General features: G+C 36.1%; 1 protein-coding gene across 1 annotated transcript in view; it reads left to right on the top strand.

Annotated features, from left to right (window-relative positions):
• LOC129255448 (tenascin-X-like) overlaps positions 1–16,276 on the top strand; it is a 101,709-nt gene that overhangs the window by 70,717 nt on the left and 14,716 nt on the right. Inside the window, exons 34-42 of the mRNA XM_064097501.1 lie at positions 121–399; positions 948–1,232; positions 3,767–4,054; positions 4,345–4,623; positions 4,929–5,210; positions 7,970–8,266; positions 9,390–9,662; positions 12,658–12,942; positions 13,483–13,794. Coding sequence (XP_063953571.1) covers positions 121–399; positions 948–1,232; positions 3,767–4,054; positions 4,345–4,623; positions 4,929–5,210; positions 7,970–8,266; positions 9,390–9,662; positions 12,658–12,942; positions 13,483–13,794 — 2,580 coding nt within the window. The remainder of the gene's footprint in view (positions 1–120; positions 400–947; positions 1,233–3,766; positions 4,055–4,344; positions 4,624–4,928; positions 5,211–7,969; positions 8,267–9,389; positions 9,663–12,657; positions 12,943–13,482; positions 13,795–16,276) is intronic.

Raw genomic sequence — 16,276 nt, 5'->3', positions numbered from 1 at the left:
AATAGTTTTTATTCTAGAAATAGGTCTTGAACCATAAAATGATACAGTCTATCTGCTGTGCCTCTGTGAAACAATGTAAGAATCAGCCTTTCAAGATCTTCAACCCCCTTATTCTCTCAGGTCAATCTAGAAACCCAAAACCTCCAACTGGTACCAGAGTTAACAGACGATATGATTCATTGGGTGTTACATGGGAAGAACCTGAAGGAGATGATGTTACTGGATACAGGTTGGAAGCTGGACCCCCTTCTAATCCTCGTCAATTTACCAGAGATTATGATCGTGGTACAACAAGTGCAGACATCACAGGATTATCATCAGATACAGATTATCAGGTCAATTTGTATTCTAGATCAAGGTCTGGAAACAGTGAACCTGTAAGAAGAAGCGCTAGAACAAGTAAGTACTTTAAATCTGATATTGTACATATGGTTGAATCTACCCCTGCCAATTTTCTAAGCATTATATCTGTGAAAATAAATTTTTGTCTCTCATGTGCAAAAAGTATGGCAGATTGGAATCCTATGTTCAAATTGACGACTGAGATCCTATGCACATAGATATGGGTGACCAACAAATCCACCTATTTCACTTTGTTCATTTATGCCTCTTTTTATGAACTAACCACCTGCCATACACAGATTTTTGTCCGAATCTAGAATGTTGCCGGCAAAATATTCTGACTCTTCCTGATCAGTTTTAAGATGTCATTCCGTTGGTGCATTGTCTTACTACTTTCGCACTGAGTTACAGCGCAGGAGTCATGGTTTATTTTCATTTGGTCTAATGCCAATTCATCCAATTGCCATCTCGTTTACTTCACTTGGTCTACCATCAGTTCGTCCAATATTCACCTGGTGTTACTGCTATTTCGTCCACTCAGCAATATTTAGAAATTTCTAGTACATGTATTTGATCACATGATTATTCTTGATCCTGTGATTTAGGATCTACACGGCGTCCACAACGTCCCCAAGAGACAACTGCAACTTCATCTAGTCCGGATTCTATCGATGTCACATGGCAAGAACCTGATGATGATAATGTAGATGGATACAGGGTTGATGTTGGAACACCATCTAATCCTCGTTCAAAGTTCTCACAAAGATTGCCTCGGGGAACCAATTCAGTCAATGTTCCAAGATTGGATGAAGACACTGAATATCAAGTCAGTGTAGTGTCCACCTCACCAACAGGAGAGAGTGAACCTGTCAGAAAGTCTGTTAAAACATGTGAGTATAAAATGGTACATTAGCACTGGCCAAAGTACAGTTCTGTTCTGGTTATCAACTTTCATGTAAGACTACTGTTATATGATGACCCTCCCAGATGTTCAGGTAGACTTGAAGAAACAAAATTTTATTAAACTTTATTTAAAATAACATACATCTTAATGAATTTAATGACACAACTGTAACTATTTGAATTGGCACTGGTTTTGATTAATCCTGAAGGCTACCACATTTTCAGTCCTCTTGTAGCACTTCATACAGGGCACATGACCTAATTTAATACTTAGGGAACATACAATGTTATATTGATGAAATTAATGATTTCAATTACCATCGTTTCCATCAATATTTGTGAAATAAGAAACCCATTCCATGCACTTGGCAGCAATTCCAACCAAGAAGTTGAATGTTGAATAAAATAGGATTATGAAACTATCATTTTAATCTCGCTTGTGAGAAGATGCGAGACATTAGCGCCACTTTTCCCGGCAGCAGCATCAAAATTGAAATCTTAACCTAGATTTAGTTTTTGAAATGTCACAAGAAGTCGTAAAGTAAAAATCTCATAAAATATTATTATCACATATCACATTTGCAAAGCCTAGAGGTCTTTTGAGGTCAACAAGCTTACTTTACCATTTTTGTCTCGCCTACATAGCAGAGCGAGACTATAGGCGCCGCTTTTCTGATGGCAGCTGCATCGTCAACATTGAAATCTTAACCAAGGTTAAGTTTTTTATATGTCATCATAACGAAAAAAAAGTATATGGACCTAGTTCATGAAACTTGGACATAAGAGTAATAAAATATTACTGAACATCTTGCCTGAGTTTCAGGTCACATGACCAAGGTCAAAGGTCATTTAGAGTCAATGAATTTAGTCCATGTTGGGGGGAATAAATATCGAAATCTTAACCAAGGTTAAGTTTTTGAAATGCCGTCATAACTTAAAAAGTATATGGACCTAGTTCATAAAACTTAGACATAAGAGTAATAATGTATCACTAAAGATCCTGCCTAAGTTTCAGATCACATGACCAAGGTCAAATGTCACTTAGGGTTAACAAACTTTGACCATGTTAGGGGTATTTGTCATCATAATTTGAAATTTTATGGATCTAGTTTATGAAATGTAGACTTAAGAGCAATTAATAATCCCTGAATATCCTGTGCAAGGTTCGGGTCACATGACCAAGGTCAAAGGTCATCAGGGTCACCAAACTTTGATAATATTGGGGGTATTTGTGGAATTATCATCATAACTTTAAAAGTTTACAGATCTAGTTCATGAAACTTGGACATAAGAGTAGCCGTATCCCTGCATATCTTGTGTGTGTTTCAGGTCACATGACCAAGATCAAAGGTCATTTAAGGTCAATGAATCCTGGCCGTGTTGTGGGTATTTGTTGAATTGGCATCATGACTAAGAAAGCTTATGGATCTACACATTTACAGTTCATGAAACATCTAGAGACATAAGGGTTATCAAGTATGTTTTTGCACATGTCTTAAGTCACATGTTTATGGTCAAAGGTCATGTTGGGTCAATGGACATAGTATTTTATCATCATTTCAGTGTTTTCTTTTAGGAATAATTATTTAATTTTTTTTTTCAAAGTCAGCATTGTTGCTATATTGAATCGTGTAATGCAGGCAAGACTGCCAGAGGCGTTCCACTTGTTATCAAATGAATGGGTTTTATGAACAATTATTCATCTTACTTGTATAAAAGTGGTCACTGCTTCAAAGTTGAATCATATGATTCAGATGAGACTGCCAGAAGAGGTCCACTTGTTTTCTCTTCATTGTCAAACTATGTCTATATGTAGTAATAAAGCAGGTTGGTCTTTTGCTAATAAAAGTATATTTTGACAATGACAAGAATAGTGACAATGATACTTTTGATTGCTGTTCAAGGGGTACTCCAGAATGAAAATAGTATTAATTTTTTTTTTAGTTTATTAAATCATGCATAAGTTATAATTATATAACATTTTTATGTATGTATGAAAGCAAGTTTCAGAAAACTTATATTTTTATTTTTTTAGAACAAAATTTGAATAAATGCAATTCCATATAATGAAATACAAAAGAATAAATTGGGGTATGACATCAACTCTTTGCATATTCAGGTCATGTATGGAAGTGTTTTCCCAAAATAGTACAATACTACCAAAATGTCACAACTTTATTATCCCTCATCCAATTTGGTTGAAATATTCTGTCTTTTGTCTGAATTTATTATGTTCAAATCATATACTAATGTTCAACCTGGAGTACCCTTATTTAATTGATGTAGATATTGAGGGTGATTAGGCTGACCATGTTTGTACACTAAATTGTATTGTTGTAATTGTTTCACTAGGTCGGAATAAGGCCTTACGTTTGGTTACTTGTTTTCTATTTTTTACTGTTTACATGTTTGTTCCTGTTCTCATATTTCTTGTCTTGAGAGTGTCTCATTTCATTTCAATTTGAATTGTTTCTGTTCTTGGAATGATAAGCCTTGTTACTTGCTTGGAAATATTTTTTAGCACGCAGTAGGCCTCGTGGATCTTCCCCTCCAAATGGCCTTTGGTTAAATGAGGACACTGACTCAGTAGATATCAACTGGGGAGCTTCAGGCACTGATAACATAGAGGGTTATATTGTCAACATGGGACCACCTGACAACCCAACTCTGTTCTCCGAACGTGTTCCAAAAACAACCAACTTCAGGCACACTGGATTGGAACCAAACAGAGATTACCAGGTCTCTGTCCAAGCTTATGGTCCAGATGGGGAAAGTGATCCTGTTCAACGAGGTTTCAGGACACGGCCTAGTATGTAGTACATTTATGTGCTTTAAATGAACCTTTATTACTTTGATTTATTTCAAACATTTTACATTCAGAATGTTTCACATTTTACAGTAAAAAGGCAATAAAGGAGACAGAATATCTTAAGAAATGATACTGTTTTGACGTAACACTAGAAAGATGTGAAATATTTATAAACTTATTTATCACATTACATAGACTTTATTGCTGGTCTACATGGCATTATATAGCTCTTAAAACCTGGAATTCATGGCTGGTCAACACTATGTGTAAATATTTTTATTTTGATGAAGGTCGTAGCCGCGCTGTGAGGGCTCCTGCCAACACAAGAGCAATACCCCGGTATGATTCAATACCTATTAGCTGGGATGAACCTGAGGATCCTAATGTTAATGGATATCGAGTGGAAGTTGGAACACCATCTGAACCTAACCAGGCCTCTTACAATTTCCCTCGTAGCACAACAGATTTCACTATTCCAGACCTTGATCCAGATACCAATTATCAAGTCAACTTATTTTCCACCTCACCATCGGGAGATAGCGATCCTATCACAAGAAGAGCAAAAACAAGTAACGACTAATATTTTTTGTGACTTTGTTAAGGATTTTGTTGGTTTATGGTGTATTGTATGGTATGAATGTGAGATGTTGTTTCAAATGTTTTTGTAGTATGTGTAGTTTTTTAGATATGGTAAGAAGTAGGTTGAAATGTAGCAAGCAAGTTTGATCTAGACAACCTTTTCAGTGTTCAATGACCTTATGACACATAGCAAAGAGATTATCCTGATGGGTGGAAGATAATTCAAAGTGCATTTTATTAATAACGTAAATAAATGATGTTTTTTACTGTCAATATGTTTATCTTGTTTATCTAGGGAAAAATCGGCGGCCACAGAAACCATCCGGGACAAGAGTAACCCCAAGCATTGATTCTCTTGATGTAAATTGGGTGCAACCAGAAGGAGCAAACATTGCAGGTTATAGGTTAGATGTAGGGACTCCATCCAACCCACAACAATTCTCAAGAAGACTTCCTGCAGATACAAGAAATTTTGAAGTGGATGGCCTAGAACCTAACACTGACTACCAAGTTAATCTTGTGTCTACCTCACCAGATGGAAGAGAAAGTGAACCTGTTAGAAGAAACACTAGAACAAGTAAGTTTGTCCTGTGTCGACCTAGATGAAGGAAGATAGAAATCTCATTTAATACTGGTTATTAGGTTTTAAAACAAGAGAGGTAAGTCAAGTAATACATATATTTTTAAGTTCTTTTCCTCATTGCATATGGATTTTTAAGAACATACAAAAAAAGTGTATATTACATTTGGCACCAATGGGGTTGTGGTTTCAGGCTAACTGTAATTATTATCAATGTAGGGCTTTTAAGCAGTGCATTTAACATGTATATTTCATTATGCATGACTTTTTTGTGTAATTATGTTTTAATTATCAAATTTAGTCAGTTGAAATCATACAAGTAATGGTACATTGCAGAAAGTTGCAATATAAATCAACAAACACAAAGTTCATAAAGACAGATAACTATTCATAATATTGAAAATCATTAGCATTTTAACATCAGATTTACTTCATTAGGGGCAATAGAATCTCACTTTTTAAGTTGCATTTCCTTCTCATTACCAATTCTCTGATTAAATTACTAAAATGTCAAGTAATTGCTTAAATAGCTATTTTAAAAAAAAAGGTGCTGATAGAGGGTGCTAGATGCTTAATTCAAACTATTGACAAAATGGAAGATTCAAATTCTAATTGCTGAAAGCATGTTAAATGACTTCTACACTTGTGTAATATTAGATTGCGAGATGGTACTTGAGTCTAATTCACTTTACTGACTTATCAACAAAAATTTATATGGGCTTTAAGTGATATATCTAAGTGATATACTCCAAACATGGAGTAGTGTGTGCACAGAGCTTCGTAACCGAAAGGAAAAGGCGCTATATCAAATGACCGTTGGATTGGAAATATTTGAGAGATTAAAAGACCTTTTTAAAGAGTTCATGTGTAAGAAGAGAACCAGGATTTGACCTTCTTGAAAGGTAAGACATTCACCAACCTTTTAACCCATGCTGCATGCTAATGATAACCAAATAGCAAAAGGATTCACTGGTACTGTATTATAGCAAAAGGATTCACTGGTACTGTATTTTCATATATTACTTTGTACTAACATAAAGGCTCATTGATTCAGCATTATGTGCTGTGTGCTTATAATGATAGGCAAGTGCTTTGTTGTTTTGGACAAGATTGACAAATAAGTTTTCATGAAATTTATGGTGAGGAAGTGCTGTATGTGTGTTGGTTAAAACCAGACAATTGACAGGGCTACCAACTCTCATGCATTTTGTGTGTGACTCACACAATTCACCCAGTTCCTAGGCTCATATGGCTTAGCAAAGTTTGTGCTCATGAAGCCTGTCCACATAACCCTTTACGGCCAGACTCATGGTACTCTTGCTTTGAAATGTTTTTTGCTCATTATGCCACTGGCACTAACAAAGTTTACATTTCTTCACATTATTTCATGAAATTCGATTAAACATATGAATTCTGCCTTATGTAGGCCTATAGTTATGAAATCATGATTAAAGCATGGATCAGATTGCATCATTTCAATGCAAGACTGAAAATGCTCCCTTCCATGTAAGGGAGGGAGATACCCCTTTCCTCACCATCCCGGCGCTTCGCTCCTTCGCAGTGTCCCACTCTAAATTTTCACATAGGGTTGGCTGCCCTGCTATTTATTGTATTTACGAGAAAATGAAAATTTGTCTGTAATTGCTCATCAGATGCAAGATGACAAATAGGAATTATGCAGAGACACATCTTATTGGAATATTAGGCTAAGGTCACAACTTCCAAATTTAGCCTGCTTGGCGATCGGGCGGCGAGTTTTTAGCTAATTTTGCCCGGGCACTGACCGGCAGCCATCCAGGCACCACTGGTTTTTGTGGCATCGCTCGGTCACCGCTCAAGATTTAGCGCAGAGTTAAACTTCTGGCGGCGCCTGTTCACTTTTCACTCGCCAACCGAAATACACTTGGCGTCCGGTCGGTTGCTGTCTGGGCGCCGACATAATCGAGCGGTTGCCATCTAATGATTTAGGTAAAAAATTGAACTCATGGATCAACAACTGTCGAGAGGTCATCGGCCAGCCGCTGGTCGGTTAGAGATTGGTCGAAGATCTTGCGGCAAATTCAAGATCGGATGGGCGATTACCTAAAAAAAGGCTGGTGGGGACTGCCCGGTATTCAGTGGGTCGTCAGCCGATCACTTTTCGGATCGGAACAGATAAGTTCCCCGACTTGACCAAGATTTGGCCTTGAGAAATGGGTAATCGACCGGAAACTGCTCGGCCACCGCTAAGTATTTTTACAGCCCGCTCGACTTATACAAAATCGTTTGGCGATGCCTAAATTCCAGTGGCCACTAATCGGTCGTTTGCCGCTCTGAGTTGTGACTTAAGCTTAAGGCTTATAAAAGACATCTAGAAATTCAGAATCTCACTATCGATTCCATGGCATATAAAAACACATTTCTTTTTATTTTTCCTGGCATCTCAAAACAACTCCGGTAAGAGAAGGAATGTTCCACAAATTCTTTCTGATGAAAAAAAATGTTTTTCTCTGGAAGGAAAGAGAAATTCAGGAAACAAACACACAATTATTTAAGAGTAATTATGAAAGACTTTCTGCTCAGATTTCTGAAGGAGAGTTGGTCTATTACATAAAGTTTAATCATTTACTACTTTCTTTATGAATCTATGGATGGAGATCATGGCTAAGACTTCTTTGGAGGACTATCTTGAAGAATGATATTCCTTTGTTTTATACAGTGTTCAGAAGATAATACCATCTAAATTGATAGTCTTGTTGATTTATAAATTATGACAGCTGGTGATCAACCTGCTCCAGTTGGTACTCCTGAAACACCAACTGGAGTAGATGTGACAACAGAAGGCAACAATCTGAGAGTATCATGGAACCCTCAAGAAGGCGTCACTGGCTACATTGTTCGAGCTGGACGTGCATCCAGAGGCTTTCCACCCAATGATGTTGAAGAAAGGGTGAATAGCCGCAAGGATCAAGTTCTATTGAGGAATCTACAACCGGATACAGATTATGTGTTGACTGTCAGTTCTGTAAATCAGGAAGGAGAGAGCAGACCTGCCAGGGCAACAGGCACAACTGGTATGTTGATTAATGAAATTAAAAATAATGATATTGCCATATGATTGAAATATATTGTACCTGATTTCCTCAAAGTTTCACTCAACAATAGCTGGGCCAACACCTGAAAGCTATACATGTTTTGCCTTAAGTTTACCTCATGGAGAAATTAAAAATGATAATATTTCTTGAATTAAATTGTTTGTTTTTTTGCAATTTAAATGTTGGCTTAATCCATTACTTCTCATATTCTACAGTGCATATCAAATAAAAGTTTACACTTAGAAATAATCCTTTAAAATGTTTGTGATTTCCTGAAGCCTTTTCCACGTTTAAGCATGGGTACAGATCTCTTTTAGCAAATGACGATATAATAGTCAAAAAATCTTTCTGATTGAGTGATCTACTTTTACTTTTGACAAGTTTGTGAAAAATGATTTCGGCAGAACTTGGAAATAGTTATATGGAGAGCACATAGACTTTAGCTAAGAAGATTGATTTGAAGATATCTTTTACCTTTTTAACTCGTTTCCTTGCCAAAAACACTTTATGCGGCACCAATGCACCCCCCCCCCATCCCCATTACAAAATGTATCTGTTTTATTTCCGTTGGCTGAAAATGCAAAATGAAAAAGCAAAATAAGATAAATGTATCACACGGTCAGTTTGTTTTTTACTGTTTTTCTTTGACACAGCCCGAAAATGAGCATTTCTGTGCTAATCGATTTCTGCGAGCTTTACCAAAATGGACAGTGCTCACTCAGGTGTAACATTCTATCAAAATGTTTACTTTTATTTGATAGATGAGACCCAAACCCAAGAATATATGTGAAGAAAAGTTATCCCCATGTTGTATCTTTTTCAATTCCCAGGACTTTTTCAAAGTGTGAATAGTATATTGATATGCACTGTATAATTGTTTTATCTGTAATGATTAATTAAAAAAGCATTGTTCATCGGGCTTGGTGCAAGTAATTTTAACATTTTCAAAAATAATTTTAGCAAATATCCTGTTACTCTTTTCAAAATTTATATTCTTGTAGTGGCATATTGTCCTTTGAATAAAGATGACTTAACTTGATATCTACCATAATATGTGAACAAACTAAATTGATGTACAGAATTATCATTGAATCTTTTTCAGATCTAGCCCTACCAGGAAGACCAGAGGGTCTGGCTGCAGAGACCACTTCAAGTACTGCTACTCTGTCATGGAGAGAACCAGGAACATCTGTTGATGGATATAGCCTTACTCTCGGAACAGTTACCTTCCCAGACATGTTTACAGAAAGGCTGAGACCCAATACAAATGAATATACATTTGAAAACTTGGATCCAGACACCATATATACAGCTGAGTTGACAAGCTTTAATTCTGCTGGTACTTCAATGCCTATCTCTGCTAAGCTCAGGACAGGTTGGTTTAGATGATTTTCTTCTATTCATATGGGATAAATAGGCTATTGACAACATCAGTGAAATAATGAAATAGTCTCATCCAGCTTGCATTTTCTCCTACATTTCATCTGCCATTGTTGGAGTACCATTCAATATCTTCTAGTGGTATACATTGCACCATCTTTCAATGGTTTTCACCAATCAATATTGGTCTACCATTCATCTAGTGCCATTCATCATTAATTATTGGGTTCATCAATCATCATTGGTCTGCTGTATTATTCATCATTAGTCTATTATCTATCATTGGCCTACCATTCAGCATTGGGGTACCATTCAATATTCTTAATTGGTCAGGTCAGCCATTTACTATTCATCTTTAGTGTAACATTCATCTTCATCATTGGTCTACCAGTCACCATCCTGCTTTGATCTACTATTCACCATTGATTTACCATTCAACATCCATCATTGGACTCGTACTATTCACCATTCATCATTGATCAACCATTCATCATTGATCGACCATTCATCATTGATCGACCATTCATCATTGATCGACCATTCATCATTGATCAACCATTCATCATTGATCGACCATTCATCATTGATCAACCATTCATCATTGATCGACCATTATTGATTGACCATTCATCATTGATCGGCAATTCATCATTGATCATTGATGGACCATTCACCACTGATCGACCAATCATCATTGATTGACCATTCATCATTGATTGACCATTCATCATTGATTGACCATCATTGATCGACCATTCATCATTGATTGACCATTCATCATTGATCGACCATTCATCGACCATTTATCATTGATCGACCATTCATCATTGATTGACCATTCATCGTTGATCGACCATTCATAATTGATCGACCATTTACCATTGATCAACCAGTCACCATTCATCATTGATCGACCATTCGCTATTTATCATTGTTGGACCAGTCACCGTTTATCATCAATCGACCATGCACCATTCATCATTTATCGACCATTCATCATTGATCGACCATTCATTATTCATCATCAATCGACCATTCACCATTTATCGTTGATCGACCATTCACCATTTGTTTATCTACCATTCTTTATTGATCGACCATTCATCATTTATTGACCATTCATCATTGATCGGCCATTCACCATTCATCATTGATGGACCATTCACCACTGATCGACCATTCATCATTGATCGCCCATTCATCTTTGATCGACCTTTCATCATTCATCGTTGATCGACCATTCACCATTGATTGTCCAGTCACCATCCATTGATCGACCATTCACTATTTATCATTGATGGACCAGTCACCGTTTATCATCAATCGACCATGCACCATTCATCATTTATCGACCATTCACCATTCTTCATTGATCAACCAGTCATCATTGATCGACCATTCATTATTCATCATCAATCGACCATTTATCGTTGATCGACCATTTATCTACCATTCTTTATTGATCAACCATTCATCATTGATTGACCATTCACTATTCATCATTGATTGACCATTCATCATTGATTGACCATTCACCATTGATTGACCAGTCACCATCCATTGATCGACCATTCACTATTTATCATTGATGGACCAGTCACCGTTTATCATCAATCGACCATTCATCATTTATCGACCATTCACCATTCTTCATTGATCAACCAGTCATCATTGATCGACCATTCATTATTCATCATCAATCGACCATTTATCGTTGATCGACCATTTATCTACCATTCTTTATTGATCAACCATTCATCATTGATTGACCATTCACTATTCATCATTGATTGACCATTCACCATTGATTGACCAGTCACCATTCATCATCAATCGACCTTTTATCATTGATCATGATTCAAAATTCATCATTAATTGACCATTCATTATTGATGGACCATTCATCATTGATTGACCATTCATTTTTGATCTACCATTCATCATTTATCTACCATTCATCATTGATTGACCATTCAGCATTGATCGACCGTTCATCATCAATTGACCATTCATCATTGATGGACCAGTCACCATTCATCATTGATCGACCATTCACCATTCATCATTGATTGACCAGTCACCATTCATTATTGATCGACCAGTCACTATTCATCGACCAGTCACCATTCATCATCAATATACCATTCATCATTGATCTACCAGTCACCATTCATCATTGATCGACCATTCACTATTCATCATCGATCGATCAGTCACCATTCATCATTGATCGACCATTCACCATTCATCATCAATCGACCATTCACCATTCATCATTGATCAACCATTCACCATTCATCATCAATTGACCGTTCGCCATTCATCATTGATCTACCAGTCACCATTCATCGATCGACCAGTCACCAGTCATCATTGATCTACCATTCACCATTCATCATCAATCGACCATTCATCATTTATCCATCAGTCACCATTCATCATCAATCAACCTTTCATCAATTGACCATTCGTCATTCATCATTGATCGACCATTCATCATTAATCGATCAGTCACCATTCATCATCAATCAACCATTCATCATCAATTGACCATTCGTCATTCATCATTGATCGACCATTCATCATTAATCGATCAGTCACCATTCATCATCAATCAACCATTCAACACCCATCATTGACTATTGTTCAACCAGTCACCATTCATTATTATCAACCATTCACCAATCATCATTGATCGACCATTCATCACTGGTCTACCATTTATCATAGTCTATCATTTACCGTAGGTTTACTTTTCATTATTCATCATTGGTCCACCATTCAAATGACATCTATAATTCATCATTTGACCATCAATCACTTGTCTTCTGCTATGATTTATCATCTTCTATGGGCATGTAACATCAAATATTGGTCCATTCTCCTGTGAAATATTGAGAGAAAATTTGTATTATTGATTGTGCTTTTTACTACGTACCCTTAGACCACCTTTCAGTATTCATATTATCTTGCTACATTTCACACGAAAGAACCAGGACCTGCTCGTCAACCTCCTGAGGCTCCAGGCAGAATGGAGCTTACCGCCACTCCTAGTCGCATTAACATCCGATGGCAACCTTCAATAGGAGATGTGACTGGCTATAGGATTAGGCTTACTGACCCTGCTACAGGAGAGACTGATACAGTAGAGGTGGACAAATTCCAGCAGAGTTATGCTTTCACTGACCTGGAACCAGAGAAACAGTATGAGGTCTCCATTGAGTCGTTTAATGATGAAGGTTACAGTGGACCACAGGTTGATCGTGTCAGTACAGGTGCTCACTCTCAAAAATCCATTTTTATTTTTAATTCCAAAATCTGAAATTTATTTCATGAAGATATTATTGTCATTCAAATGCATATAGGATCAAAGGACTGCATGAGTGCAAGTAATTTTACCTGTTTAGTGAAAACGATTAGTATATGCATGTTTATATTTATACCACTTGGATCTACAAACAAATGTGCATGAAGTATCTATCCAACAAAAAGATTTAAAGTGAATGTTGTAAAAATATCAAGCACAGTCAGAGCAAGTACATACATGTATTTGTGTTCTGTGCCTTGTTGATAAATGATTCATCCATAGGTTCATACACAGTGAAACCTAATGAAAAGCTTTCAAATTTTAATCTGGAGCATCTCAAGATTATACCAAGGCACTTCCATACTTGGTTTTCAATGCATGGACCTGAGATGTATAATACTTCTCTGATCGACAGTGTTTTATCTCTCTATTGACTTTTTATAACTTATAATGAAATCTAAGAGTCTTTTGTATTCAATCATCATTGGAACCTGTCAACAAAAAACAGGAGAATTGCCCGGTGGAAGCGAGCTTCCCCAGAATGTAGATATTGTTGCAACGGGAACTCGTATTGACGCCCACTGGAACCCACCAAGGCTTCCAGGAAATACTCACCCCCACAGCTACCTAGTGATTGCTGAAGCTATAGATGAAGAAGGCAACCCCCTTGGCCCTCGAGAAAGCATCACATTACATCATTCACAAAATGAACACACTTTCACAAATCTGCTGCCTGCCACCAAGTATCTGGTATCTGTACATGCAAACATTGAAGGTGATATAACTGAACCAGTTTCTCAAGAAGTTACCACAACCATGGGTGAGTGATTTACCTCTACTCTTATTTCTTCATTCTTTCTCATTTCTTGTCTACATAACCTTTAATAACTAATCTTTTTTTAACCAATGTGCTTTTCTGTTGTATTAACCCATTGACATAATTGAATTATGAATGTTACAATGGCTTTATAGAGGGACTACCCTGGCTCCTGTAGCCAACAGGTTAAGCTACTAACATATGCCATATAAGTAAAATAACAATTTGCCACTAACTATAGATGCTTGCTAGCAGTTGACCTTAAGTTCAACATCTATCACTTATCATTTTGCCAATACTTGTGTAGTTTAATCTTGGCAGCAGATCAATGGCAAACCATGTTAAAGGTGTTTTTTTTTTACATAATTTGTAAATGTACATGCAGTATCCTAAAATTTATTGTTATCAAAGAATTAAACATGTGGTATATAAGAAAATAGAAACAAAGGATAACTATTTTACTTGTTTGATATCTGTATAATATAGACTTTGCTATTCAGACTGAGCCCATTAGAGTCCTTACATTGATACCAAGCACATATGATAAGGCATTTACAATTGTAGTTTTTTAGATTAATTGATTTCTGTATATTGATTTTTACCATAAAATTAATTTAAAAATTAATCAACATACTTCAATAAGTATTCACCATTTCATATCTAATGAAGCACCTGACAATTGACTTATCTTTGTCATATCTTGAAAAAAAAATCAAGTATAAATTAGTTTTCTTATCCTACACTATAATAAAAAGCACCCCACCCACTGTTGTCATCTTTTATTGTTGCAGTGTTACTTTCAGCTATAGCCTACCACAAGTACTGAAATGAAATGAAATACGTATTTAAAGTTAAAAACAAAAATTTATTTCAACCAGCCTTGTTCCATTGTGTATAACAATGCAAAACACCATTTTGAATGCATGTTTGTTTGAATCTAAGATCACAAATTACAACATGTTTTTTTTTATTAAAGGGGTTAGTCAGGTAGATAACCAAAAATTTGACTGTCAAGTTGGGTTTGCTCAAAGTTGTAGTGTAGGATATCTACTTCAGATATCCAAAGAGTGCCACCTTGGCACCCTTGAGCTGCTCCAAATTTGAAGCATGTTGATGGAAAGGTATATTTTGATACAGGACATCAGCCAATGAAAACCAAGACCAGGAAAACTGTTCATTTGTAAGAGCTCAGATACGCCTTGGTAGTCGCTTTTGACAAAACACCTGTATTTTCTCATTAAGATGCACATTATCATTAGGCAGCGGATCCCATTTGATCAAAGAAAGAATTGTGTCAAATTTCCATCATTTTAGGTACTATGCTTTGAAACAAATTGTACATTAGAGCAAAGAATACCTCCTTATTATCCAAGCTTAAACATATACCACATTAAAATGGTATCAAATTATTTTGTTGGAAATACTCTTTCAGGTCATGAATAAGAGTCTTGTGTTTGTGACATATTTTTTCATTAAATCTGCAAGGTGTAAAGTTTTTTTTCTTACTCAGTAGTACATGTAGGCTAAGTATATACTGATGACTCAAGGGAGAATGATCTGAATGGATTTCATATAGATATTAGGGTCAATTATACTCACCCTCTTCATATATGGTTGATTAATTTGAACATAAAAGTACATGAAATAATTTAGCCCAAGGTAATTCTTTATGTGTTTTATTGTCCTGGCTTTCCCAATTCCTTAAATCATCGAGCAAATATATATCTGATTAACATCCACTTAGAAAATAACCTTGAGGGGTTTACAGACATAAGATATAGTTGATGTTTCTTCTTTCTTCTTTAAATGTAGCCCTTTTGGCCCAAGAATAAAATATGGTACTTTAATTCACAAACAAAACAGTATACACATCCTTTCTTGGTCTATGTGACTGAAGGTATTACTTCTCAGTGGTATGAAATGATTAAAATGAGTGTGGAATTACTGGATACCTGATTCCACATTTCAGCTCTTTGGTGTCAAAAGAGAAGCTAGCACACCTTGTGGTAAGTGGCAAGTTGTTTTTTTCTATCCTGGCTCAGAACAAAAATGATATAGTATTGGTAGGTATATCATGGGTGGGACATAAGAATGTTTATGTTTATTATTCATGAAAGTTCATTATTTAGGACTTCCATTAGATATAGCTCTGTTTATATTTCATTTCTCTGAGGGAGTTTTCACATAGTTGCAAATTCCAACGGTGGTTTTGACTCTGTTATTTGGAGTCATGGTTGGGCAGATTTCATCCTCAGTTTTGCTTAATTCAGCTCATGTATATTGAGAAAGTGTCCAATAATGAATCTGTGCTTTTGCAACAGGGAGCTAAATTGACAATTGTAACTAAGGTAACTGTATTTATGAGTCCACTGTTGAAATAAATTAATCAAAAGTCATTCAATCAAAGAAGTGGATTAATTAATTCTTTTACCCTTGTAACAAGCATCAACTTAGCGCACTGTGATAAAAACACACATTTATTACT

Source organism: Lytechinus pictus, chromosome 3 (assembly GCF_037042905.1).
Source record: "Lytechinus pictus isolate F3 Inbred chromosome 3, Lp3.0, whole genome shotgun sequence".
NCBI classification, from domain to species: Eukaryota; Metazoa; Echinodermata; class Echinoidea; order Temnopleuroida; family Toxopneustidae; genus Lytechinus; species Lytechinus pictus.
The sequence above is the reverse complement of the archived record's forward strand: the minus strand, read 5'-3'. Positions and strand labels throughout refer to the sequence as shown.